General features: G+C 44.9%; 1 protein-coding gene across 2 annotated transcripts in view; it reads right to left on the reverse strand.

Annotated features, from left to right (window-relative positions):
- Positions 1–3,038: 3,038 nt before the first annotated feature.
- The window catches only part of mccc2 (methylcrotonyl-CoA carboxylase subunit 2), a 187,919-nt gene continuing 164,137 nt past the window's right edge, over positions 3,039–26,820 (reverse strand). For both annotated transcript variants that reach the window (XM_072516154.1, XM_072516153.1), the window contains exon 17: positions 3,039–3,791. In XM_072516154.1, coding sequence (XP_072372255.1) covers positions 3,674–3,791 — 118 coding nt within the window. In that variant the 3' untranslated portion in view covers positions 3,039–3,673. The remainder of the gene's footprint in view (positions 3,792–26,820) is intronic.

Raw genomic sequence — 26,820 nt, forward strand, 5'->3', positions numbered from 1 at the left:
ACAGCACATCTTTACAAGATGGGGCCTCCCACTCAATATAGAGTCCGATCAAGGCTCCCATTTTACAGGACGAGTGATGAAAAACGCCCTCACAATTTTCGGAATAAAGCAAAAGTTTCATATAGCATACCACCCCCAATCAAGCGGCATTGTAGAGAGGATGAACAGAACTCTAAAAGCCACCCTCAGGAAAATGGTGCAACAGCACAATAGCACCTGGGACTCAGTTCTCCCCTTTGCACTGATGTTCATAAGAAACACGGTATCCACATCCACAGGATACACCCCCCACACCCTCATGACTGGACGCATGCCTGAATATGACAGCACCCCGTAGAATTTTATAATGATGTATGTACATAAAAAATTGAGGTAAAAGTTGCAATTCATAGGACAGAGCAGTGGAGAGCCTCTGAAGTGCTTGAGGGTGCCCAACTTGGGAGAACGAAGACGACGTGTTTATTTGATCCTTCACGCTTCGCGTTGAGGATCACAAGGAGGGGGCGTAGCCATCTGGGATGGCCACTTCCAGAATACAAAATGGACATTTGCAAAGATTGCAGGGAAAAATGGTCAATGTTAAGAAAGCAACAGGCACAGTGCCTGTCTGCATATTGGAGCCGGAGCACCCAGACAAGACTGAAACTGTAGGCCCATTAGCATATGGATGGACCATCTCCGGGAACAAAGGAAGATACTTAAGTAACCGATCTGGCCCCAGACCTCACGGCACCAGTTCCCCAAAGTGAAAGCAGAAAACAAAGAAGGCCAACGGCCACCTAGGACACGCCCAGCCATCAGGGCACCCACCCCTTTATTGGTCAAAATCAATACGAGTGATCAAGATACGGTCCAATTAATTGGGGCCAAGTTCAAGGCCCGCCCAAAAGCGCGCGAAGCCCCTTCGGGTATAAGAAGAAGGCCCCAAGAAAGAATCGCTCTCTTGGACACGGCTCTCACAGCGGAGAGACCCGTCCACCAGCTGCACCAGAAGCAAGTAAGTCTAAGGTCAACGCTCGCTACCAGACGGACGACCTTAGCTGTTTCCCCTTCACCACTTCGACCCCAGCAGCCTCAGAACCGAACAACGGCCATTATTCCTCTGACTGAGTGGGCGCCCAAAGCGAAGTATAGGCTTTAGCAGTAGTGATAGTTTAGTCTGTAGCATTTCGTGCATGAGTAGATATTACTGTGTGCGTAAACAAATAGTATTGACTTTGAACTAACTAACTGGTGTTAGTATTCGGATTTGAACCTTGTGGCGGTATCGAAAGATACCTGGCGACTCTAGAGCAAACATAATTAGGATTAAGGAAGGCGACCATATTGACCGCCATATTCAGAGCCAACAAAAGAGAGCAAGTCAGGCCCTAGCATGCGTGGTAGAGGGCTGGGTTTGAGAGGCCAGGGAAGGAGGACTAAAGAGGGGAATACGGCCTTGAGAGTAGGGCTGCCGCCAATGAGCTTTGGGGACCCCCAAATGAGGGAAAAATGTAAAAGTATAAGTTACCCACTTGGTGTGGGCGTCTCTCCCTGCTGCAGGTATCGGGGCGGGCTGAGGCATTTAAGTGGCCATTAATTACCCACTTAAGAACTTCAACAGGCTTAAGGATGCCTCCACCATCCCTCATAAAATGGGAGATAGGTTGGGGCAGGCGGAAAAGTTGCGGGCAGACATTTTATGCACCACCCTTGCATTCAAACACATTGACAGGGGCGTGCCAAAACCCAGCCCCATGTCTCTACATACAAAGCCAAGGATCCTGCATGCTTTTTAAAAGACTATTAACTTGTCCTGCCATCTTCAAAGACTTGGCTACATAAACCCCCCCGGGCTCCATGTGCATTAAACTTAGTTTAATGCTCCAATCATTTAGTTTATATTGCTTCTCCTCGTTCTTACTTCCAAAATGCTTAACTTCTCCCTTCTTTATATTAAATTTAATTTGCCATATGACTTCCCATTTCCCCAGTATGTGCTTCTGAAGTTATTCTATTGAATTTTATTTTTATTCGTTCATGGGATGTGGGCGTCACAGGTTAGGCCAGCATTTATTGCCCATCCCTAATTGTCCTTTATAATAATCTTTATTACTGTCACAAGTAGGCTTACATTAACACTGCAATGAAGATACTGTGAAAATCCATTAGTTGCCACACTCCGGCGCCTGTTCGGGGAGACAGAGGGAGAATTCAGAATGTCCAATTCATCTAACAGCACGTCTTTCGGGACTTGAGAGGAAACTGGAGCACCGGAGGAAACCCACGCAGGCACAGGGAGAACGTGCAGATTCCGCACAGACAGTGATCTAAGCAGGAATCAAACCTGGGATCCTGGCACTGTGAAGCAACAGTGCTAACCACTGGGCTACTGTGCCGCTCAAGCTGCCTTGAGGGGACAGTTAAGATGTAGGCCAGGCCAGATAAGGACAGGAGATTTCCTTCTCTAAAGGATATTAGTGAAATATATGGGGTTTTATGACAATTGACAATGGTTTCAGGTTGTCATTAGACTTTTTAATTCCAGATTTTTATTGAATTCAAATTTCACCATCTGCAGTGGCGGGATTTGAGCCTGGTCCCAGAGCATTACTCTGGGTTTCTGGTTTACTAGTCCAGTAACAATACAACTATGCCACCGCCTCCCCTAATGTTTACTATATTTCCAACTTGTGTCATCTACAAACGAACAAGTCAATATCATGATACAACTGGCCCCTGGAGAACACCAGGCATATTTCCTACAGTCTGAAAAACAACTTATATTCTTTTGCCTTTGGCCCTTAGCCCCTTTATTATTATTTCAGTTCTTTGTACAAAATAAGCAATAGCTCAGAGCAAAATTTTTATAGTTTTGTGAGAAAGTTGTGGTTACTATTATATAAAAGATATTGTGGTATTAACTAAACAGCACAAAAATAAATTCATCCCAGGCTCTACCTATTAACCCTAGAAGATTTCAGGAAGTGGTCCGTTTGCAGGGGAGCAGTCTACAATTTAATCTAACAGACCAATAATCACCAGAATTAATGAGAAACTACCTCTGATGACCTTTTATTTTTAATGTGGATATGTCAAAGTCGTTATAAAATAGTCTCATAATCAAATTGCTGCTGTACTATAAAACCATCAAAGGCCAAAATCACACAGGTTTACAGCACATAGGTTACAGGCATTGGGGTGGGGGTGGACAACGTGGATGAACAAATTCCACTTTAACAACTGGTCATGTCTATCTCATAAATTATGAAGACAGATAAATTGAACATTAAGAATGCATACATATTTTCTTACTCACTGTTAGCACCAGGCTATCAACAGTGGAAGTAATAAGAGGTCAAAAACAATCAGAAGAAAATGTTAGGTTCTAAGTTTAAACTGTTGTCAGCAGCATATAAACCACACTAGTATCATCCCTCTCCATCCAGAATGAAACAGATGAGTCCAAGTATGTCACCAAAAGCTGTATCCACTTGTGATTTGTACTTCCATGGCTCATCAGTTATTGATCCGAGTTGCACATCACATTTTGCAATTATTAAGGATTTTTTTTTAAAATAGTGACTGAAATTCAATTTTTATTTCAAAATGTTTTACAGTATTTTGACTAATTCCATTCTCCTGTCACAGTCAAAAGATTGAAAATATTATGTCTAATAAACAAATGCCTAGGTCACATTCTGAAGATTCCAAAGTTTGTTTTCTTTGTGGGTGCATTGAGTGCAGCACTGAGACTTAGACCCAACACAAGCCTCGTGTCAGCAGGGTCAATTATACCATCATCCCACAGCCTGCAATGACAAGAAAAAAAGTTATAAAAATTAAAAGGAATAAATGGCAATTAAATAATGATTAGGCTCAATCCCTGGAAATGCCAGGAAACCAATTCAAAAACTATTCGGAGGATAGAATTTATACAGTAATCAGATTGGATGATGCTAAACAGGTATTGATTGGCACACATCATCAAAAAATAACATGCTTAGAAGTTATAACAGATGAGAAAGAAAGCAGACCCGACAATAGAGACTGTTCCACATTTTGATTTTACAATACTGACAGAGGGACATGAATGCTCATTGCGCATAATTGTGCAAGGCAGGTAGCAGGTGAGAAGATTGGACAGAATATAAGGAACAGCAAAGGACGACTAAAAGATTAACAAGGAGGGAAAATTAGAGTGAGAGAAAGCTAGCCAGAAATATAAAAACAGAAATCATGGGTTTCATAAGTATTTTCAAAAGAAAAGAGTTAACAAAGTGAGCGATGGTCCTACAGAAAGTGATTCTGGATAATTGATAATGGAAGACAAGTAAATGGCTGATGAATCGTACAGGTATTTTGCATCAGTTTTCACTATAGAGGATATAAGTGACATCTCAGCAGCAGCTATAAACCAGGGAATGGAAAGGATGAAGGAACTCAGGAAAATTACAGTCACCAGTGAAGTGGTACTGAGTAAATGGTTGGAGCCGTGGGCTGACAAGGGGCCAGATCCTGATGGACTTCATCCTGGGGTCTAGTGTAATAGTTGATGCATTGGTTTTAATTTTCCAAAACTACCTCGATTTGGGGAAGATCCCATTAGATTGGAAAATAGCAAACATACCTCCATAAGTCAAAAGGGAGACAGAAAGCGAGAATTTACAGATTAGTCAGCTTAAAATCTAGCGTTGGGGAAATGTGAGAAGTTGTTATTAAAGGGGATACAGCTGAGCACTTGGTTACATTCAAGGTAATCAGGCAGAGTCAATATGGTTTTGTGAAAGAGTAATCTTTAACATTTATTTGAGTTCTTTGAGGAAGTAACATGTGCTGTGGATAAAACAGAACCAATGGGTATACTTTACTTAGATTTCCAGAAGGCATTTGATACGGTGCCACATCAAAGGTTATTGCAAAAAATAGAAGCTCATGGCATGGGAGTAACATACTGGTATGGATAAAAGATTGGAGAAAGCAGAGATTAGGCATAAATGGCTTTTTCTCAGGTTGGGAAGATGTGACTGGAGTGTCACAGGGATCAGTGCTGGGTCCTCAACTGTTTACAATTTATATAAATGGCTTGGATGAAGGAATGGTTGCCAGGTTTGCTGATGACACAAAGATAGGTAGGAAAGTAAGTTCTGAAGGAGACATTTAAGGAGGCTGCAAAAATATATAGATAGGTCAATTGAGTGGGCAAAGATCTGGCAAATGGGGTATAAAGTGGGCAAATATGAAATTGTCCATTTTGGCAGGAAGATTAAAAATGAAGCACATTATCTAAATGGTGAGAGATTGCAGAGCGGAGTTGCTGAAGGATCTGGTTGTTCTAGTGCATGAATCACAAAAAACTACTATGCAGGGGTTTGGGTCTTCCGAACCTGATGTATTATTACTGGGCGGCGAATGTGGAGAAGGTGCGGAGCTGGGTCAGAGGGGTTGATTCCCAGTGGGTCAGAATAGAGGAGAGTTTGTGCAGGGGGTCAGGATTGAAGGCGCTAGCAACAGCGCCGCTCCCGATGGCCCCGGAGAAATACTCAGGGAGTCTGGTAATAATAGCTTCATTGAGAATTTGGAGGCAGTTTCGCCAACACATCGGGTTGAGGGTAGGGTCAAGGGAAATGTCGATTCGGGGAATCACAGATTTAAGCCAGGGAAGTGGGATGGAAATTTTCAGAAATGGGAGGAGAAGGGGATTTAGACATTAAAAGATTTGTTTCTTGGGGGTCAGTTTGCAGGATTGAAGGAGCTGGAAGCGAAGTATGGGCTGGAGCAGGGGGAAATGTTTAGATACATGCAGGCTCGAGATTTTGCCAGAAAGGAGATACAGAGCTTCCCGGTGGAGCCGGCCTCCACATTGCTGGAGGAGGTGCTGACGACAGGGGGACTGGAGAAGGGAGTAGTGTCGGCGGTTTACGGAGCTATTTTGGAAGAGAAGAAGGCACCACTGAAAGGGATCAAAGCAAAGTGGGAGGAAGAGTTGGGAGAGGGTATGGAGGGGGGGTTCTGGTATGAGGTGCTCTGGAGAGTGAACACCTCGTGTGCGAGGTTGGGGCTGATACAGCTGAAGGTGGTATATAGAGCACACCTCACAAGGGCGAGGATGAGATGATTCTTTGAAGGGGTAGAAGATGTGTGTGAAAATTGTGTGTGTGTGGGGGGGGGGGCTGGCTGCAAATCACATTCACATGTTTTGGTCCTGCCGGGGTTGGAAACGGGTGTGGAGGCAGATGTTGTAGCCTTCGCCTCGTTGATCGCCCGAAGGCAGATCCTGATGGGATGGAGAGCAACCTCTCCACCCTGTGTCCTGGTGTGGCGGCCTGCTAGAATTCTTGACTCTTGAGAAGGTTAAGTTTGAACTGACGGGAAGGATGGAGGGGTTCTACAGTTCATGGGCATTATTCATTATGCACTTTCAAGAACTGGATAATATTGAACATTAGTTGGGGGGGGGGGGGGGGGGGAGGATGGTTGGGAGGGTTGGGGGGAGGGGGACTGTGTGTGTTAATGGTGACTATGGGTGATTCCTGATTCCTTTTTGTCATTTGTTTATGTGAACATGCGGGCTAATGTTTGGGGTTTGGTGGGAGGATGGGATCGTTGTTATTGATATTGTGATTGACATATTGGGATTGACATATTCGTTACTGATTATTGTTTATTGTTGGTGGGTGTAAATTTAGGAGAAAATGTGAAAAAGGAGAATAAAAAAATATTTTTTTTGAACTACTATGCAGCTGCAGCAAGTAATTAGGAAAGCTAAAAGAACGTTCTCATGATCATAAGGGGAATTGAATACAAAAGTACGGATGTTATGCAGGACGTTGTATAGGACACTAGTGATACCACATTTGGAGTACTGTGTACAGTTTTGATCACCTTATTTAAGGAAGGATGAAAATGTAGTGGAAGAAGTTCAGAGAAGGTTTACCAGGCAAATACCTGGAATGGGTTGGTTGTCTTATGAGGAAAGGTTGGACAAGCTGGGCTTGTATCCACTGGAATTTAGAAGACTAAGAATAAACTTTAAAAATATATATTTTTATTCTAGCGTTTTCCATTTTATGCATGACACTAAAACAACACATCCCACCCAAACAACAAACCCAATCACAACCCCCCGCCCACTGAAAAAACAATCTATCTAGACCCCTCCCTTTAAAAACTAACAGTGACCAGCTCTAGGAAATACAGAATAAACAGCTGCTATCTGCGGTAGAAACCCTCAATTGCTCCCCTCATGGTGTATTTGACTTTCTCGAGGTATAGGAACACCATCAAATCTAAAAACCACACTGAGGCACTGGGTGGAGAAGCTGACCCTCAACTCATCAGCACTCGCCTCCGAGCAATCAACGAGGCAAAGGCCAGGACATCGGCCCCTGCACCTCTGGCAAGTCTGAACCCCAAATATGGCACAAGAGGCAGGGCTCAAGTTCAATTTTCAGAATCACTGACAGGTGCTAAAGAAGGAGACCCAGAACCCCATGAGCTTAAAACACGACCAAAACATATGCACATGGTTGGCCGAAACTCTCCCACAGCATTCGCACCTGTCCTCCACTACCACAAAACAACCTACTCATCCTGGACCTAGTCAAATGATCCCTATACACTACTTTAAGCTGTATTAAGCCATGCCTTGCACATAAAAATGTGACAATCACTCTCCGCAGGACCTCACTCCACACTCCATCCTCCAGCATCAGCCCCAACTCCTCCCCCCACTTGGTCTTAACCCCTCCACCGACACTGCGTCTTCGGACATAATCCTTCATAGATACCCGAGGTACTCCCCTCCTCCAACCCTACGAGTGAAAGAACCCTCTCCATCAACAAGGTTGGCAGTGTCATAGGGAATGTCGGAAAGATCCGATTCGCAAAGCTACGAACTTGCAGGTATCTGAACGGGTCAGACCGTGAGAGCCCAAATTTCTCCAACAACTCCTCCAAACTCGCAAACCGTTCCTCCAAGAATAGATCCCCCATTCCTCCCACCCCTTCTCTTCCCACCACCCGAACATGGCATCCAACCTTGCAGGTTCAAACACATAGGGGGCAGCACGGTAGCCTTGTGGATAGCACAATTGCTTCACAGCTCCAGGGTCCCAGGTTCGATTCTGGCTTGGGTCACTGTCTGTGCGGAGTCTGCACATCCTCCCCGTGTGTGCGTGGGTTTCCTCCGGGTGCTCCGGTTTCCTCCCACAGTCCAAAGATGTGCGGGTTAGGTGGATTGGCCATGATAAATTGCCCTTAGTTTCCAAAATTGCCCGTGGGGTTACTGGGTTATGGGGATAGGGTGGCCGTGTTGACCTTGGGTTGGGTGCTCTTTCCAAGAACCGGTGCAGACTCGATGGGCTGAATGGCCTCCTTCTGCTCTGTAAATTCTATATGATTCGCACAGATCTGAGCCAGCTGCAATACCGCTTCCAATTTAAAATGTTGCCAAAATTGTCTCCATACCTTCAGGGTGGAAACAACCACCGAATTACCCAAATATTTCACCGGTGAGAACGGTAGCGAGACTGTCGTTAGTGCCCTCAATCCAGACCCTCTACATAATTTTGGCTCCATCCGTACGCAGGTAGCTTCCGGATGCCCACACCATACCAACACCTTCTCCGCATTCGTCACCCAGTAATTATATCAGACTCGGTAACACCAAGCCCCCTGACTGTCGGTCCCTCAGAAGGACAGACCTTCGAATCCTCGCCAGTTTGCCCGCCCAAATAAAGGACAAAATCAATTTCTCGACTTTCCCAATAAAGGGCTTTGGAAGAAAAACCAGCAAACATTGGAACAGAAACAGAAAGCGTGGTAAAATATTCATCTTGACTGACTGAATTCAGCCTGCCAAGGACAGAGGGAGACTATCCCAACTCTGCAAATCGATCCTGACCCTTCCCACCAAGCTCGCATAGTTACACTTACGGAGCCAGGCCTAGTCCCGAACTAACTGAACCCTAAATATCTGAAATGAGAACCTGCTGAGCAGAATGGCAACACCCCCAGATTGACTCCCCTCCCCGAGGGAGTAACTGGGAAACACACATTTCTCCAGGTTCAATTTGAACCCAGAAAAAGAGCCAATGTGCCTCAGCAGCACCATTATATTGTCCATGGTGGGGATGGGTACTGTCATGCACAGCAGAAGATAGTCAGCATACAGGGACATTCTAAGCGCTTCCCTGCCACCTATCTGAAGCCCTCAGAGCAATGGCCAAAGGTTCTATTGCCAATGCAAACAAGAGGGGGGACATAGGGAACCACTGTCTCGTTCCTCTGTTCCACTGAAAATACTCAAAGCTCACACTGTTTCTGTGAACACTGGCCATTGGTACTTAATACAACAATTGTACCCACGGCATAAACTTGGGCCCTATCGCAAACATTTCCAGTGCTGCAAACAAATACCCCTATTCTACCCTATCAAAAACATCAAACATCCAGGAAAAAATGACCCTCCGCCAGAGACGACACCACATTTGCAGCCGCTGCACATTGGACGACAATAGGCGGCCCTTAACGAAACCAGTCTGATCCCCCCCCCCCGCATAACTTGAGGGAGACATTGCTCAAGCCTTAGTGCTCATACCTTGCCCAATATCTTAGCATCCACATTTGATAGGGAAATCAGGCATTACAACTCACACTCCACCGGGTCCTTATCCTTTTTTAAGAGAAACAAAATGGGCACTTCAATCAATGTCTCGGGCAGGGAACCCCGTGCTACTGAGTCCTCAAACATTTCCACCAGTAATGGTACCAACTGTCCTGCAAACCATTTTAAAGGTTCCACTGGGAATCCATCAGGCCCCGGAACCGTACCAGTCTGCATTCGTTCAATAGCTGTCAGGACCTCCTCCGCACCCAAAGGCTATTCCAACCCTTCCCAATCTTCCACCTCAGGACACTCCAGGCCGTCCAAAAATTCCACCATATCCGACCCCTCACCAGGTGGCTTCGACCGAAAAAGATTCTTATAGAACGCTTCAAATGCCCCATTGACTTTATCTGGCGAGGACACCAACCCGCCACCAGAGTCTCAAACTTGACTAATGTCCCTGGAGACTGCTTACCGCCTCAACTGGCAAATCAAGAGATGACTGGTCTTCTCCCTATATTCGTACATTATCCCCCTCGTAACTGATGCACCACAATATCTGTAGTCAGTAAATCAAACTGCATCTGCAGCTTTTTTCTGCTAGCCAGAAAGTCTGGGGTGGAGAATCACTCGAGTATCTACCATCTATTTCCAATATCCCATCTACCAACCTTTGGTGTTGCTCCCTTGCTTCCCTATCTATCTGTGCCTTACGCAAGATTTTCTTCTCTCTCACCACTGCATTCAGGGCCTCCCACAGAATCGAGGGCAAAACTTCACATTCTTGCTAAACCCCACATACTCATCGATTGCCTTTGATATCCTTATACAAAACCCCAGATCTGTCAACAACCCCACATCCAAACTCCTAGCCGGTTGCTGAACCGGCCGCTTTTCCAATACCACATCTACCATGTGGAGCGTGATGTGAAATAACTATTGCGGAATATTCAGCTTTCCTTACCCTTGGCAGCAGAGACCTCCCCATCATGAAGAAGTTAATCTGCAAATATACTTTATGCACTGGAGAAAAGAAGGAAAATTCCTACCCCGGTGCAGAAACTGCCACAGATCCGCTCTTCCCATCTCCTTCATAAACGCTGTCAATACCTTTGCTACCCCCCGAAGAGGCCAATGACTTGGGCCTGTCTAACATTGGATTCAAAAGTTCAAAACCCCACCCCCAGCAAAATCAACTGGTGTGTGTCCAAGTCTTGTATGGCGGCCAACATCATCTTCATAAATGCTACGTCGTCCAAGTTTGGATCATACACATTTACCAACAATACACACTTGCCTCCCTGATCCGCCACAAACTTTCCCATCTAAAACCAAACTCTTTTATTAATTAAAATTGCTACCCTCTGGGCCCTACTATCAAAGCCTGAGTGGAACACCTGGCTCATCCAACCCTTCCAAAGCCTAATCTGGTCCCTCACATTCAGATGGGTCACCAGTAAAAGCACCGCATGGGCCCTTAAAGTCTTCAAGAGAGAGAATCCTCGCTTGCTTCACTAGGCCCCCTGAACATTCCACGTGACCAATCTAATCTGAGGTCTCTCACCACCCCCTCCCCCTTATGTCAGCCATTTCCACCACAAGGGATTATCCCCTCCACCTTCCAGGCTCCTAATACCAGGGTCCACCCAAGATGGCACCAAGACCTTCCCACAAGACAAAGAAAAAATCCCTGGTCACCGTCAGCAATCTCCCCTCCCCTTCTCACCTCCGCCCAAAACTCCCTTTCCCTATCCCAGAAATCCCCCAAACTACTTACTCTCAAACTATTATCTCTCCTCCCTAACCCCTTCCCCCCACCATTCTCGCCTTCTAGGCTCATCAAAATCTGCCTAAACAGGTTTAAAAGGTCACAACCCCTCCCCACCTCACTCCCATCTCATGCTAAACTCTGCCTGCTAGTGAGGTAGCGCCTCCCCCACCAGAGCCCACATCAAATGAGTAAAAAGAACCTAAACTCCCTGCCCCCTCCCTCTGCGAATCCCTAACCCACTAACATCCCCATCCTCCATTTTGGTCCACGTATTACTCAGATTCTTACCGTAATCCGCATCCCCATGGTCCTCGGCCCCCTTCCACCCCCAAAAACAAATACTCCCTCAATACAAAATCATAAATTTCAACTAATCATATCTATATACAAAAGAAAAACATTACAACATCCTCAAACATCCCCACCGCACCACCATAACTAATTGTGGCTTCGTCGTCACATTCTGCTGACTCCCGATGATCTTAGATTCCCTTATTGATCAAGAATATGTCGACCACTGCCTTAAAAATAATCAATGAGCCTGCCTCCCTGTTTCCGGGAAGAGAGACCCTCTGAGAGAACAAATATTCTTCTAATCTCCTTCTCAAAGGGAGACCCCCTTATTTTAAATTGTGTCCCTTAGTTCTAGTCTCTCCCATAAAGCTAAACATCTTTTTAGCATCCACCTTGTCAAGTCTCCTCAGGATCATTCCCAGGCATATTGTACAACATCCTCATTTCTCATAGAAGCATCAGAAACTATCATTACGGCCCCGCTTAGGGAAACCTAAATGTAAATTCTATGTACCGGGCGGCATGGTGGCGCAGTAGTTAGCACTGCTGCCTGCGGCACTGAGGACCCAGGTTCGATCACGGCCCCAGGTCATTGTCTGTGTGGAGTTTGCACATTCTCCCCCACAACCTAAAGATGTGCAGGTTAGGTAGATTGGCCACGCTAAATTGCCCCTTAATTGGAAAAAAAGTAATTGAGTAGTCTAAATTTTAAAAAAAGTAAATTCTATGTACAAAATTCAAACAGGAGCCTAGTCATGCCTTGGGGGGAGCATTTTCTCCAATGTTCAGATAGAGGAGTACCCTGAAGGGATTGTACAACAAAAACCAGGGCCACAACTTCAATCCAGCCTGAGAATTGCACTGGAAGCCTCTCAGGGACTTTAACACAATTAGCTGGGGAATCCTTGTGCTGGAAAACTACTACAGCTGGTCATTTCCAGAGTCTTTCTGAGAAGAAGGCTTTGCTTTCTTTTTAAACTAATGTCAGCATAAATGGGATTATAATGTTCCTTTTCTGAGCTGCTGGAACAAACCCTTTCTAAGAGTAAAGAAAAACAGAACACAGCTTGCTTCCCCAGTTGTGAGGTGCAACACAATGTTATGCTCAGCAGAGCAGATGTGCATGATTTAAACAGATATGCCCAATTTCATCCGGCTCCCATAAAGGCTCTACAAAACCAGTTTACAAATGCTGAACTCCAATGCTTTTGGGTAACTTACGTTTGGTTACAAACACCGCAAAACAACTGCCTCAAACTCTCTAGCATCTATTTTAAAACTCTGGTTGAGGTTGAAGACTTTAGCTAAAGAGGCTGCCCAATGATACACCATCAATTGTGTTTTATTTAATCCACTAACATATCCTTCATAGGTTACTTTCTGTACATCATTAAATATTAAAAACAGTTCTTAATTGCTTCTCATAACCAGAGGTTTAGGTTTAATCTGAATGATTACTGATTATTTGAGGCTGTCGACACACTTTGCATTCTTTAAAGTTACATTAATTATTGAATGTATTAAAACACTTTTTTAGTAGAATTAATCACATTCCTATTCATTAAATTCATTGTGCATTGCAGGAGTTCTGACCAGAGGAAATCAAATGGGTGAATTGACCTGAATTAAGATGTTGTTCAGATTGATTTTCACTGGGGATTGTTATTTGTCTTGTACAAAGTAGGTGGTAAATTAATCTGCACTAGTCACCTACAGGCTTTTGTATTAGGCATGTTGAGATAACACGGGCTGCAACTGGATCCAGCTATAACTCAAGTAGACTCCAGACCTTGAGTTTAGTTCAACTTGATTTATTGAACCATTCACAGTTAGCACAGTTCTATGTGAGTTCCACACTCTGCTAACCTAGCTGTGATTTCTCTATCTAGACTGAACCAGACTAGCTCTTCGCCACGTGCTGTATGCGTTACGTGATATGTACACTGGACCCACTCTGGAGATGTCCTCGTGGAAAGAGGCTGAATGTGAGTGCCTCGTGCCTTTTATAGTGGGAAACCACCTCCCAAGTGTTCTGCCTGCTGATTGGTTATGTCCTGTTCCCTGTGCCCATTAGCTGCCTGCCTGTATCTCATTAAGTGCCTGTCAGCATATCATGACACAGGCCTCCCAATGAGACATTGTAACTGTTTATTGCATATGGTTTTCTACACATCAATGTTAGTTGATATGGGATATTGAACTTGGCACATTTGCTCCAGGAGCCACTAACAAGCATGTGTGGGCTCTTGCATTTTGTTGGTAGAAATTTGGCAATTGTAGTATAATCATTAATCAATATTGAAAATGCAGTGGTAAATCCTTCCATATGACTGGATGCAATTTAAAGCCTAAATAAACTGTGCTGAAATATACAAAGATCACAACAGTCTGGTTCAGGAACAACTGTGGATTCATTTTAAAAGATATCCAATAACAGAGAGGTTCCATTATACTATTGCTATTATTGCCACCTAAGTGTACATCCATAGATTCTCTGATCAAAAGATTAACAATAATTAAGAGGTTTATTTTCTCCAAAGTTACATTGGTTCTAGTTCTCCATTCTAATTTTTGTGCACAAGATGCAAGATACCAGTCCTGAGAAAGGAATACATTTCTATTTTGTACACCCAGTGACATTAAGCACCCCACGTTAAGTGTGCTACAGGATCCTTTGAAGTACTCTATACCCCAGCAATAACTCTTAATAATAGTTTAACATCCTTTACTGCACCAATGCATTATTTGAAATTCCCATATTAGTCAGCCCCATGGCTCCCTGAGTGAGACTGCCAATTTAGTACCAATCAATTCCATCCAAACAAACAGAAGCTTTTTTGCAGTGGCCTCTACCTATCAAGAACTAGGTTGGATGTCATATTAAGTAGGGCACCTATAGTAAAGAAACAGACCCGTCCTTTTGGACATTATTCAATCCAGAGGTAAAAGGACAGTTCATGCATACTGCACCTTCCAGTTTCCTCGAATCTACAAGTCCCCATCTTATATTGTAATTCCTAAGCCACAAAATATTTAAAATTAAACCATTTCAGGTTCTTTTCTTTTTAATAGAGCATTTGCAACATTTAAAAATGTTTAACTTTCACGACAGCAAAGAAAAAAAGATGTTTTAAAAAACCTTAATGCCATTAAGAAAATTGAGTTACTTAAGGTCACAAAAATGTCAGGGAAATAAACATTTAAAAGACAAGCTAGTTCCAGTGAAAAGAATATTAATCAGAAAGTGTTTTCAATATTTCTCAATACCTTCATAGAAAGTTCAGGGTAAACACGAGAGGTCAATAGCTGGTAGAAGAAAGAAATGCATCTGTGACCCTTGATCACCCAATTCCTGAAGAATCAGTGACACAGAATTCCATAGAATCCCTACAATGCAGAAGGAGGCTATTCGGCCCATCATGTCTACACCAGCCTCCCAAAAGAGCACTATACCTCTGCCCACTCCCCGTCCTATTGTTGTAATCCCACACATTGATCATGTCCAATCCATCTAACCTGCACACCTTTGGACACTAAGGAGCAATTTATCACGGCCAACCCACCTAACCTACACATCTTTGGACTGTGGGAGGAAACTCGAGCACACGGAGGAAACCCACGCAGACATGGGGAGAACGTGCAAACTGCACGCAATCATCCAAGGCTGGAATCAAACCCAGGTATCCGGATTTGATATGCAGAAATGCTAACCACTGTGTCACCATGCTACCTGTCTTCAAAGAAAAATTTGCAACAAAACTACAAAATGGAAGGATGGAAACAGAATGCAATGTTTTCCTTTCAAGAAATCCAGGCGAAGGGGAATACACAGAACAGCAGTAAGATGGAATAATTAACCAATAGTGGCAGGTAATATCAACTCCTGGTTTTAAAAGCCTGAACACTGCAGAAAGATGAAAAGTGCTAGAGGCAAAACATTCCAGTTTTGAGATCTTGGGAAAATATAGGTCAAATAAGAGATTATTTTTATTACTGGGTTGGATTCTGATTGTACCTCCTACAAGTTTTAACACTCTAACTAATAATATCGTCCATTTCAGACTGCACTTTTAAAAAGCATCTTCCCATATTTTCTTACTCGCTCTGTAGCAAGCGCAGTCTGGATTTTGCAGGTTTTCATTGGCGTCCCTGCAAAATCAGACACCAAAATAAAGTAGAACCATTCTCAAGAGCCCTACCTACAGAGTACGAAATTTAACAGATACAGGGAAGCAATTTCAAGGCGACATTTTTATGTTCAGTGGGCAATTATAAACTATTTCAACTTCATCCTTGCAACTTCTGATATTTGAATCTCTCAATTAGGTTCCTACACATGGTCATAACATACAGCCATTACTCTACAAATTTAAAATTATACTTAACAGGAAGTTTAATAGATAAGATTTGCTTCAAGCGTAGGCCTGAATACATGCATCTTTTCTACATGGACTGCTGCACTGCTGTGAGTAGACACTTAAGTAGAATTCAAACAGTTAGGTGCAATGACCTGTTGCTGATATAGAGAACTGGTTATTACAGTGAAAATGTAAAACTGAAATGTAATGTAGCCAATCCGAACTGAAAAACTAACAAGCACGTCTTTCGGGACTTGTAGGAGGAAACTGGAGCACCCGAAGGAAACCCAAGCAGACACATGGAGAATGCGCGGACATCGCAGACAGTAACCCAAGCCGGGAATCGAACCTGGGTCCCTGGTGCTGTGAAGCAACAGTGCGAACCACTGTGCTACCGTGTCACCCATATCTCTCTATTTCTTTCTATAATATATTTCATATATAGAGCATAGAACATAGAAAAATACAGCACAGAACAGGCCCTTCGGCCCACGATGTTGTGCCGAACCTTTGTCCTAGATTAATCATAGATTATCATAGAATTTACAGTGCAGAAGGAGGCCATTTGGCCCATTGAGTCTGTACCGGCTCTTGGAAAGAGCACCCTACCCAAGGTCAACACCTCCACCCAACACTAAGGGCAATTTTGGACACTAAGGGGAATTTATCATGGCCAATCCACCTAACCTGCACATCTTTGGACTGTGGGAAGAAACCGGAGCACCCGGAGGAAACCCACGCACACACGGGGAGGATGTGCAGACTCCGCACAGACAGTGACCCAAGCCGGAATCGAACCTGGGACCCTGGAGCTGTGAAGCAATTGTGCTATCCACAATGCTACCGTGCTGCCCTTAAGAACAAATTAATCTACACTATATCATTTTACCGTAATCCATGTGCCTATCCAGTAGCTGCTTGAAGGTCCCTAATGTTTCCGACTCAACTACTTCCACAGGCAGTGCATTCCATGCCCCCACTACTCTCTGGGTAAAGAACCTACCTCTGACATCCCCCCTATATCTTCCACCATTCACCTTAAATTTATGTCCCCTTGTAATGGTTTGTTCCACCTGGGGAAAAGGTCTCTGACTACTCTATCTATTCCCCTGATCATCTTATAAACCTCTATCAAGTTGCCCCTCATCCTTCTCCGTTCTAATGAGAAAAGGCCTAGCACCCTCAACCTTTCCTCGTAAGACCTACTCTCCATTCCAGGCAACATCCTGGTAAATCTCCTTTGCACCTTTTCCAAAGCTTCCAGATCCTTTCTAAAATGAGGCGACCAGAACTGTACACAGTACTCCAAATGTGGCTTTACCAAAGTTTTGTACAGCTGCATCATCACCTCACGGCTCTTAAATTCAATCCCGCTGTTAATGAACGCTAGCACACCATAGGCCTTCTTCACACTCTATCCACTTGAGTGGCAACTTTCAAAGATGTATGAACATAGACCCCAAGATCTCTCTGCTCCTCCACATTGCCAAGAACTCTACCGTTAACCCTGTATTCCGCATTCATATTTGTCCTTCCAAAATGGACAACCTCACACTTTTCAGGGTTAAACTCCATCTGCCACTCCTCAGCCCAGCTCTGCATCCTATCGATGTCTCTTTGCAGCCGACAACAGCCCTCCTCACTATCCACAACTCCACCAATCTTCGTATCGTCTGCAAATTTACTGACCCACCCTTCAACTCCCTCATCCAAGTCATTAATGAAAATCACAAACAGCAGAGGACCCAGAACTGACCCCTGCGGTACACCACTGGTAACTGGGCTCCAGGCTGAATATTTGCCATCCACCACCACTCTCTGACTTCTATCGGTTAGCCAGGTCGTTATCCAACTGGCCAAATTTCACACTATCCCATGCCTCCTTACTTTCTGCCTAAGCCTACAATGGGGAACCTTATCAAATGCCTTACTAAAATCCATGTACACTACATCCACTGCTTTACCTTCATCCAGATGCTTGATCACCTCCTCAAAGAATTCAATAAGACTTGTAATGCAATACCTACCCTTCACAAATCTGTGCTGACTATCCCTAATCAAGCAGTGTCTTTCCAGATGCTCAGAAATCCTATCCTTCAGTACCCTTTCCATTACTTTGCCTACCACCGAAGTAAGACTAACTGGCCTGTAATTCACAGGGTTATCCCTAGTCCCTTTTTTGAACAGGGGCACGACATTCGCCACTCTCCAATCCCCTGGTACCACCCCTGTTGACAGTGAGGGCGAAAAGATCATTGCCAACGGCTCTGCAATTTCATCTCTTGCTTCCCATAGAGTCCTTGGCTATATCCCGTCAGGCCCGGGGGACTTGTCTATCCTCAAGTTTTTCAAAATGCCCAACACATCTTCCTTCCTAACAAGTATTTCCTCGAGCTTACCAGTCTGTTTCACACTGTCCTCTCCAACAATATGGCCCCTCTCATTTGTAAATACTGAAGAAAAGTACTCGTTCAAGACCTCTCCTATCTCTTCAGACTCAATACACAATCTCCCGCTACTGTCCTTGATCGGACCTATGTCCGATATATAAACCAAGTATATGATATATACTTGGTTAGTGGGGAGTATAAATAAATTAAGCAGTCCACCTGTGTTTCAAATATGAACGAGCAAACAGCAGAGCATTAACAGAATTTATGACTGAGCAGAAAAGACCTTGGGCTGGATTCTCCATTCCTGAGACTAAGTGTTGACGCCAGGGCAGCATTCGTGGATTTTCATGACAGCAAAACTGACGCCGAACCTGGACCAATTCAGCAACTGTGGAGCGGCTAGCACAAGCGCCACGTGGAACGGTGCGGTATTCGCTGGGTCCGTGATTGACACTCAGGAGGCTGACAAGCTGCATCGGCATATACACATTACAATCCCCATGCACACTCATCCCAGCCAACAAGGTGGCACTGGTTGGGCTGGAGCGCTGATGGGTTGGCTGGGGCCAGAGGACATCTATACAACCTGTGGCCCTAACTTCAGAGTAGGCTATCAGCGGCGTGCTCAGTTGCATAGCTGCCGTTCCGGCTGCAGCAATGGTGTTCCGTGCCTGTCCATCCTGATCCCACAGCCCACCTCCTGGCAACCCCCCTGCGACTACCACCGGCCCTGGCAGAAGTCTCCAGACCAGCGGCACAACTGTCAGCAAACCATGGGAATGTTGGACACTTTCCATACCCCCTCTCTCTCCCTCAGCAGCCATGACGCCTGTTTCACGATTTTTAAAAGCACAAGTGAACCATTGGGAACTCGGACCATCGGAAGCAGTGAATCGCGAAGGCCCCAAAGGATACCAGGTCAGGCCTGCTAATGATGTGCAAGCGGTGTTTACAAGACGTGCGTTCCGGACCGCATTGACGCCGCTGTCGAGGTGACGGAGAACAGCGATTTGGCGTCAAATCAGTGCCCACCGTGATTTTGGCATCGTAACCTATTCTCCGCCTAACTGCGTTTCCCGATTTCGGCATCATCCAATGGATAATCCTGCCTCTTGTCTGTAATTTTGGGATAATCACTGTTTTATCATAATCTACAAGGGAACTGCTTAAGGATTTTCAGTTTTGAAAGGGTTTGAAAAGATTTCAGTTTTGTCTTCAAGCTAACCCATCACACAGCTAAACACAGAGAAAGCAATATTAAATACACTGAATTACGAGCTCAGGATCGCAGGAGGCAGGTATCTAATCTGTTGTTTAAATCAAATGCCACTTTCTGTAATCTCGGGATTACTCCCTGTGCCACGTGCCAGTGAGGCTAGAAATAGGAAGATAGAGCAGCTAAACACGTGGCTAAACAGCTGGTGTAGGAGGGAAGGTTTCCGTTATCTGGACCACTGGGAGCTCTTCCGGGGCAGGTGTGACCTATACAAGAAGGACGGGTTGCATCTAAACTGGAGAGGCATAAATATCCTGGCCGCGAGGTTTGCTAGTGTCACACGGGAGGGTTTAAACTAGTATGGCAGGGGGGTGGGCATGAGAGCAATAGGTCAGAAGATGAGAGCATTGAGGGAGAACTAGGGAATAGGGACAGTATGGCTCTGAGGCAGAGCAGACAGGGTGAAGTTGCTGAACACAGCGGGTCTGGTGGCCTGAAGTGCATATGTTTTAATGTAAGAAGTATTACGGGTAAGGCAGATGAACTTAGAGTTTGGATTAGTACTTGGAACTATGATGTTGTTGCCATTACAGAGACCTGGTTGAGGGAAGGGCAGGATTGGCAGCTAAACGTTCCAGGATTTAGATGTTTCAGGCGGGATAGAGGGGGGTGTAAAAGGGGTGGCAGAGTTGCGCTACTGGTTAGGGAGAATATCACAGCTGTACTACGAGAGGACACCTCAGAGTGCAGTGAGGCTATATGGGTAGAGATCAGGAATAAGAAGGGTGCAGTCGTAATGTTGGGGGTTTACTGCAGGCCTCCCAACAGCCTACAGGAGATAAGAGGAGCAGATTTTGGAAAAGAGTAAAAACAGCAGGGTTGTTGTGATGGGAGACTTCAACTTCCCCAATATTGACTGGGACTCACTTAGTGCCAGACGGGTCAGAGCTTGTAAGGAGCATCCAGGAGGGCTTCTTAAAACAATATGTAGACAGTCCAACTAGGGAAGGGGCTGTACTGGACCTGGTATTGGGGAATGAGCCCGGCCAGGTGGTAGAAGTTTCAGTAGGGGAGCATTTTGGGAACAGTGACCACAATTCAATAAGTTTTAAAGTACTGGTGGACAAGGATAAGAGTGGTCCGAGGGTGAATGTGCTAAATTGGGGGAAGGCTAATTATAACAATATTAGGCGGGAACTGAAGAACCTAGATTGGGGCAGATGTTTGAGGGTAAATCAACATCTGACATGTGGGAGGCTTTCAAGTGTCAGTTGAAAGGAATTCAGGACCGGCATGTTCCTGTGAGGAAGAAGGATAAATACGGCAATTTTCGGGAACCTTGGATAACGAGAGATATTGTAGGCCTCGTCAAAAAGAAAATGGAGGCATTTGTCAGGGCTAAAAGGCTGGGAACAGACGTAGCCTGTGTGGAATATAAAGAAAGGAGGGAGGAACTTAAGCAAGGAGTCAGGAGGGCTAGAAGGGGTCACGAAAAGTCATTGGCAAATAGGGCTAAGGAAAATCCCAAGGCTTTTTACACGTACATAAAAAGCAAGAGGGTAGCCAGGGAAAGGGTTGGCCCACTGAAGGATAGGCAAGGGAATCTATGTGTGGAGCCAGAGAAAATGGGCGAGGTACTAAATGAATACTTTGCATCAGTATTCACCAAAGAGAAGGAATTGGTAGATGTTGAGTCTGGAGAAGGGTATGTAGACAGCCTGGGTCACATTGAAATCCCAAAAGACGAGGTGTTGGGCGTCTTGAAAAATATTACGGTAGTTAAGTCCCCAGGGCCTGATGGGATCTACCCCAGAATACTGAAGGAGGCTAGAGAGGAAATTGCTGAGGCCTTGACAGAAATCTTTGGATCCTCACTGTCTTCAGGTGATGTCCCAGAGGACTGGAGAATAACCAATGTTGTTCCTCTGTTTAAGAAGGGTAGCAAGGATAATCCAGGGAACTACAGGCCGGTGAGCCTTACTGCAGTGGTAGGGAAATTACTGGAGAGAATTCTTCGAGACAGGATCTACTCCCATTTGGAAGCAAATGGACGTATTAGTGAGAGGCAGCATGGTTTTGTGAAGGGGAGGTCGTGTCTCACTAACTTGATAGAGTTTTTCGAGGAGGTCACAAAGATGATTGATGCAGGTAGGGCAGTGGATGTTGTCTAAATGGACTTCAGTAAGGCCTTTGACAAGGTCCCTCATGGTAAACTAGTACAAAAGGTGAAGTCACATGGGATCAGGGGTGAGCTGGCAAGGTGGATACAGAACTGGCTAGGTCATAGAAGGCAGAGAGCAGCAATGGATGGATGCTTTTCTAATTGGAGGGCTGTGACCAGTGGTGTTCCACAGGGATCAGTGCTGGGACCTTTGCTGTTTGTAGTATTATATAAATGATTTGGAGGAAAATGTAACTGGTCTGATTAGTAAGTTTGCAATGACACAAAGGTTGGTGGAATTGCGGATAGCAATGAGGACTGTCAGAGGATACAGCAGGATTTAGATTGTTTGGAGACTTGGGCGGAGAGATGGCACATGGAGTTTAATCCGGACAAATGTGAGGTAATGCATTTTGGAAGGTCTAATGCAGGTAGGGAATATACAGTGAATGGTAGAACCCTCAAGAGTATTGAAAGTCAGAGGGATCTAGGTGTACAGGTCCACAGGTCACTGAAAGGGGCAACACAGGTGGAGAACGTAGTCAAGTAGGCATACGACATGCTTGCCTTCATTGGCTGAGGCATTGAGTATAAGAATTGGCAAGTCATGTTGCAGGTGTATAGAACCTTAGTTAGGCCACACTTGGAGTATAGTGTTCAATTCTGGTCGCCACACTACCAGAAGGATGTGGAGGCTTTAGAGAGGGTGCAGAAGAGATTTACCAGAATGTTGCCTGGTATGGAGGGCATTAGCTATGAGGAGCGGTTGAATAAACTCAGTTTGTTCTCACTGGAACGACGGAGGCTGAGGGGCGACCTGATAGAGGTCTACAAAATTATGAGGGGCATAGACAGAGTGGATAGTCAGAGGCTTTTCCCCAGGGTAGAGGGGTCAATTACTAGGGGGCATAGGTTTAAGGTGCGAGGGGCAACGTTTAGAGTAGATGTACGAGGCAAGTTTTTTTTATTTTTTTACACAGAGGGTAGTGGGTGCCTGGAACCCGCTACCGGAGGAGGTGGTGGAAGCAGGGACGATAGTGACATTTAAGGGGCATCTTGCAAATACATGAATAGGATGGGAATTGAGGGATACTGACCCAGGAAGTGTAGAAGATTGTAGTTTAATCGGGCAGCATGGTCGGCACGGGCTTGGGGGCAGAAGGGCCTGTTCCTGTGCTGTACTTTTCTTTGTTCTTTGTTCTCGGGAAAAAAACAATACTTTGGCAATAACTTTTGACAGGATGTAGTAGCCGATCTAAATCAACCAAATACCTTTGGTTGTAACAAATTACTTCTATTCTAAATGCTGACAGAAGTTGGCAAAGCCTCTTTGCTTGCTCTGCCATCAGCTGTGTGGCCCCACCATTGAGAGGAAAATCATACAAATCCTTAAAATCCTGAGCTGATTAGTGGACGTAACTGAGATTAAGCTATAAAATTGATTAACCTATTACACAGGATGACTGTTACATTGTTAGGCAGATCGAAACAAGCTGAAGGTATCACTGTACCGGCATGCTTTTCAAATAAACATGAGACTTCAAAGTTTAATTTATTTTCCTCGGATAAAGCAACACAAAGGCACAATTAGAATGAAATTATAGTACAGAATTGCAGTTTATTAATCAATGTCAGTTTTTTACAAAATTCATCTATGCAAATAATGATTGTATATCAATGTCATTTTAAAGTATGGTAATCATCTGCTTTAACCAAAGATTGTTTAATATACACTTATGGGACAGGTGTGTCGCTGGCGATGCTAGCATTTATTGCCCATCCCAGGTACCAATGCTGGGGCCTCATCTATTTATAATCTATTGTTGTGGGCCAGGGTTTAGAGAACCCCAAAGTGTATCATGGAGTTCACCTGACCCACGACTTTTAATAGATTGTGGTTATGGGGAGCACACGGTTCTCTCTACAGGTATGGTGCAAACAGAGCATTACAGAACTTTTAAATTAAAACAATGTTTATTCTATGAACTCAAGTTAACCTTTTTAAAACATACCGTGAACATCTTAGCAACCATCAATTCAAATACAACCCCCAAAGAATACAACACTAAGTAATCCTTAATAACTTCCCAAACAACATCCAGAAGACAAAAGAAACACCTTTTAACAGAAGCACATTAGGTTTACATTCACTACGGAGAACATTTATAATTCTGAATTCATCAAATGATCAAGAGATAGTCTTTTCATGGCAGAGAGATCAACAGTACACCTGCTTTGTCTGGCTTCAGCTCCAACACAGAAAACTAAACTAAAACGCACCCTGCAGCAAACAGCCTAAAACAAAAGTAAAAAGCGGACAGACAGCCCAGCTCCACCCACACTCGGACATCACTGATAAACACCCATTTCTTAAAGGTCCATTTCTTAAACACCCATTTCTTGAAGGTACTCTCACATGACACCTCCCCCCAAGAAAAGAAAAACGCCATCAACTTCAAGGTGGTTTCATTTTTCACCGTTTCACTATCCTTTAAGAAATGCACACAGTAAATATACTTTTTAGTTTCAAAAAACAACACATGCAAACAGGTATAATAATATAGTCCATTTTTTTTCGTTCCTCCAACTGAAATTCGTCTCAATTGACAGTCTCTTTGAACAAGAAAGTCTCTGCACGATCCATCCATTTCTCTATGCCTCGGCATTTCTCTTTAAAGTCAGATACTTTAGTTCAATCTGATCACAGAGTCCCTTGTAATTCTCCAACACATGAGCATTGGTTATCATAGCTTTCAGGCAGTCAAATGCCGGTTGAAAGTCCGCTGTCCACTGAAATTTTAGACGTTTCTTCAGCAAGTCCATCAGTGGAGCAAGCACGCTATAAACAATTTTCACAAATGTTCGATCAAATCCACTCATGCCAAGAAATCGCATTATTTCCCATCGTCTTGAGGGTATCGTAAACCCCTCAACAACTGTTGTCTTCACATCCCGTGTGACCATTCGACCCTGTCCATTTGTATGGCCAAGGAAAAGGACTTGGGCTTTTCCAAATTCACTTTCGGCTAGGTTTATCACCAAACCCACCTCCTGAAGTCGATCAAATACCTCCATCAGATGTTTTAAATGTTCTTTCGATGTCTGGCTGAAAATTACCAGATCGTCGATGTCTACCACACAATTGGGTAATCCTGAAACAACTGTTAGTTAACCGTTGAAATGTGGCTGGGGCGTTTTTCATGCCAAATGGCATAACTTTGAATTGGTATATACCATCTGGAGTCACAAAAGCTTTTTAAAAAATTTTTTTATTTTTAAAATATTTTTTATTAAGGTTTTTTAACAACACAATTTTTTCCCCTTACAAACAATAACCCCGCCCCCCCCCCCCCCCCCGTAACAAAATAACGCAAAATCTCCCTGAGCAAGATATATACATGGCAAGATGGTATATTTACATAGCTTTATACACTGGCTCTTGGCCGCACGTACCGTTTCTCCCCACCCTCCATGCTATCTCCCGCTCGTCCATCCCCTCAAACAATCTCTCGTCCCCCCCCCCCCCCCCCCAGGGTTGCTGCTGCTGCTGAACGACCTTCTTCTAACGCTCCGCGAGATATTCTAGGAACAGTTGCCACCGCCTGTAAAACCCCTGTGCAGACCCTCTCAAAGCAAACTTAATTCTCTCCAATTTTATGAACCTCGCCATGTCGTTAATCCAGGCCTCCAGGCTAGGGGGCTTCACCTCCTTCCACAATAGCAAGAACCTTCGCCGGGCTACTAGGGAAGCAAAGGCCAGAATTCCGGCCTCTTTCGCCTCCTGCACTCCCGGCTCATCCACTACTCCAAATATTGCTAGTCCCCAGCTTGGCTTGACCCAGACTTGCACCACCTGGGATATTACTCCCGCCACACCTCTCCAGAACCCCTCCAATGCCGGGCATGACCAAAACATATGGACATGGTTCGCCGGGCTCCCTGAACATCTTTCACATCTATCCTCTACCCCAAAGAACCTACTCAGCCTCGCCCTCGTCAAATGCGCTCTGTGAACCACCTTAAATTCTTTCAGACTGAGCCTGGCACACAAGGAGGTATTGACCCTACCCAGGGCATCAGCCCATAGCCCTTCCTCAATCTCCTCCCCCAGCTCCTCCTCCCATTTACCTTTCAATTCTTCTACTAGCGCTTCCCCCTGTTCTTTCATCTCTTGGTATATTTCCGACACCTTACCCTCCCCGACCCATACCCCCGAGATCACCCTATCTTGAACTTCTTGTGCCGGGAGCAATGGAAATTCCCTCACCTGTCGCCTCACAAAAGCCCTCACCTGCATTTGTCTAAATGCATTTCCCGGTGGTAACTCAAATTTCTCTTCCAGTGCCCCTAGGCTCGCAAACGTCCCGTCAATGAACAGGTCCCCCATTCTTCTTATCCCCGCCCGATGCCAGCCTTGGAACCCCCCGTCCATCTTCCCCGGGACAAACCGGTGGTGACCCCTGATCGGGGACCACACCGATGCTCCCATTGCACCCCTGTGCCTTCTCCACTGGCCCCAGATCCTTAGTGTTGCCGCCACCACCGGGCTTGTGGTGTATTTTGTCGGCGAGAGCGGCAGCGGTGCCGTTACCAATGCCCCCAGGCTCGTTCCTTTACAGGACGCCATCTCCATCCTCTTCCATGCCGCCCCCTCTCCCTCCATGACCCACTTGCGGATCATCGCCATGTTTGCTGCCCAGTAGTAACTCCCGAGGTTTGGCAAAGCCAACCCTCCTCGGTCCCTGCTGCGTTCCAAGAACCCTCTCCTAACCCTCGGGGTCTTATTTGCCCACACATACCCCATCATACTCCTACCTACTCTCTTGAAAAAGCCCTTGGTGATCACGATGGGGAGGCACTGAAACACGAACAAAAACCTCGGAAGGACCACCATTTTGACCGACTGCACCCTACCCGCCAGCGAGAGCATGTCCCATCTTTTAAAATCCTCCTCCATTTGCTCCACCACCCTCGTCAAATTCAGTTGATGTAGAGCCCCCCAACTTCTGGTTATCTGGATCCCCAGATACCGAAAACT

This window comes from Scyliorhinus torazame, chromosome 9, assembly GCF_047496885.1.
Source record: "Scyliorhinus torazame isolate Kashiwa2021f chromosome 9, sScyTor2.1, whole genome shotgun sequence".
Lineage (NCBI taxonomy): Eukaryota > Metazoa > Chordata > Chondrichthyes > Carcharhiniformes > Scyliorhinidae > Scyliorhinus > Scyliorhinus torazame.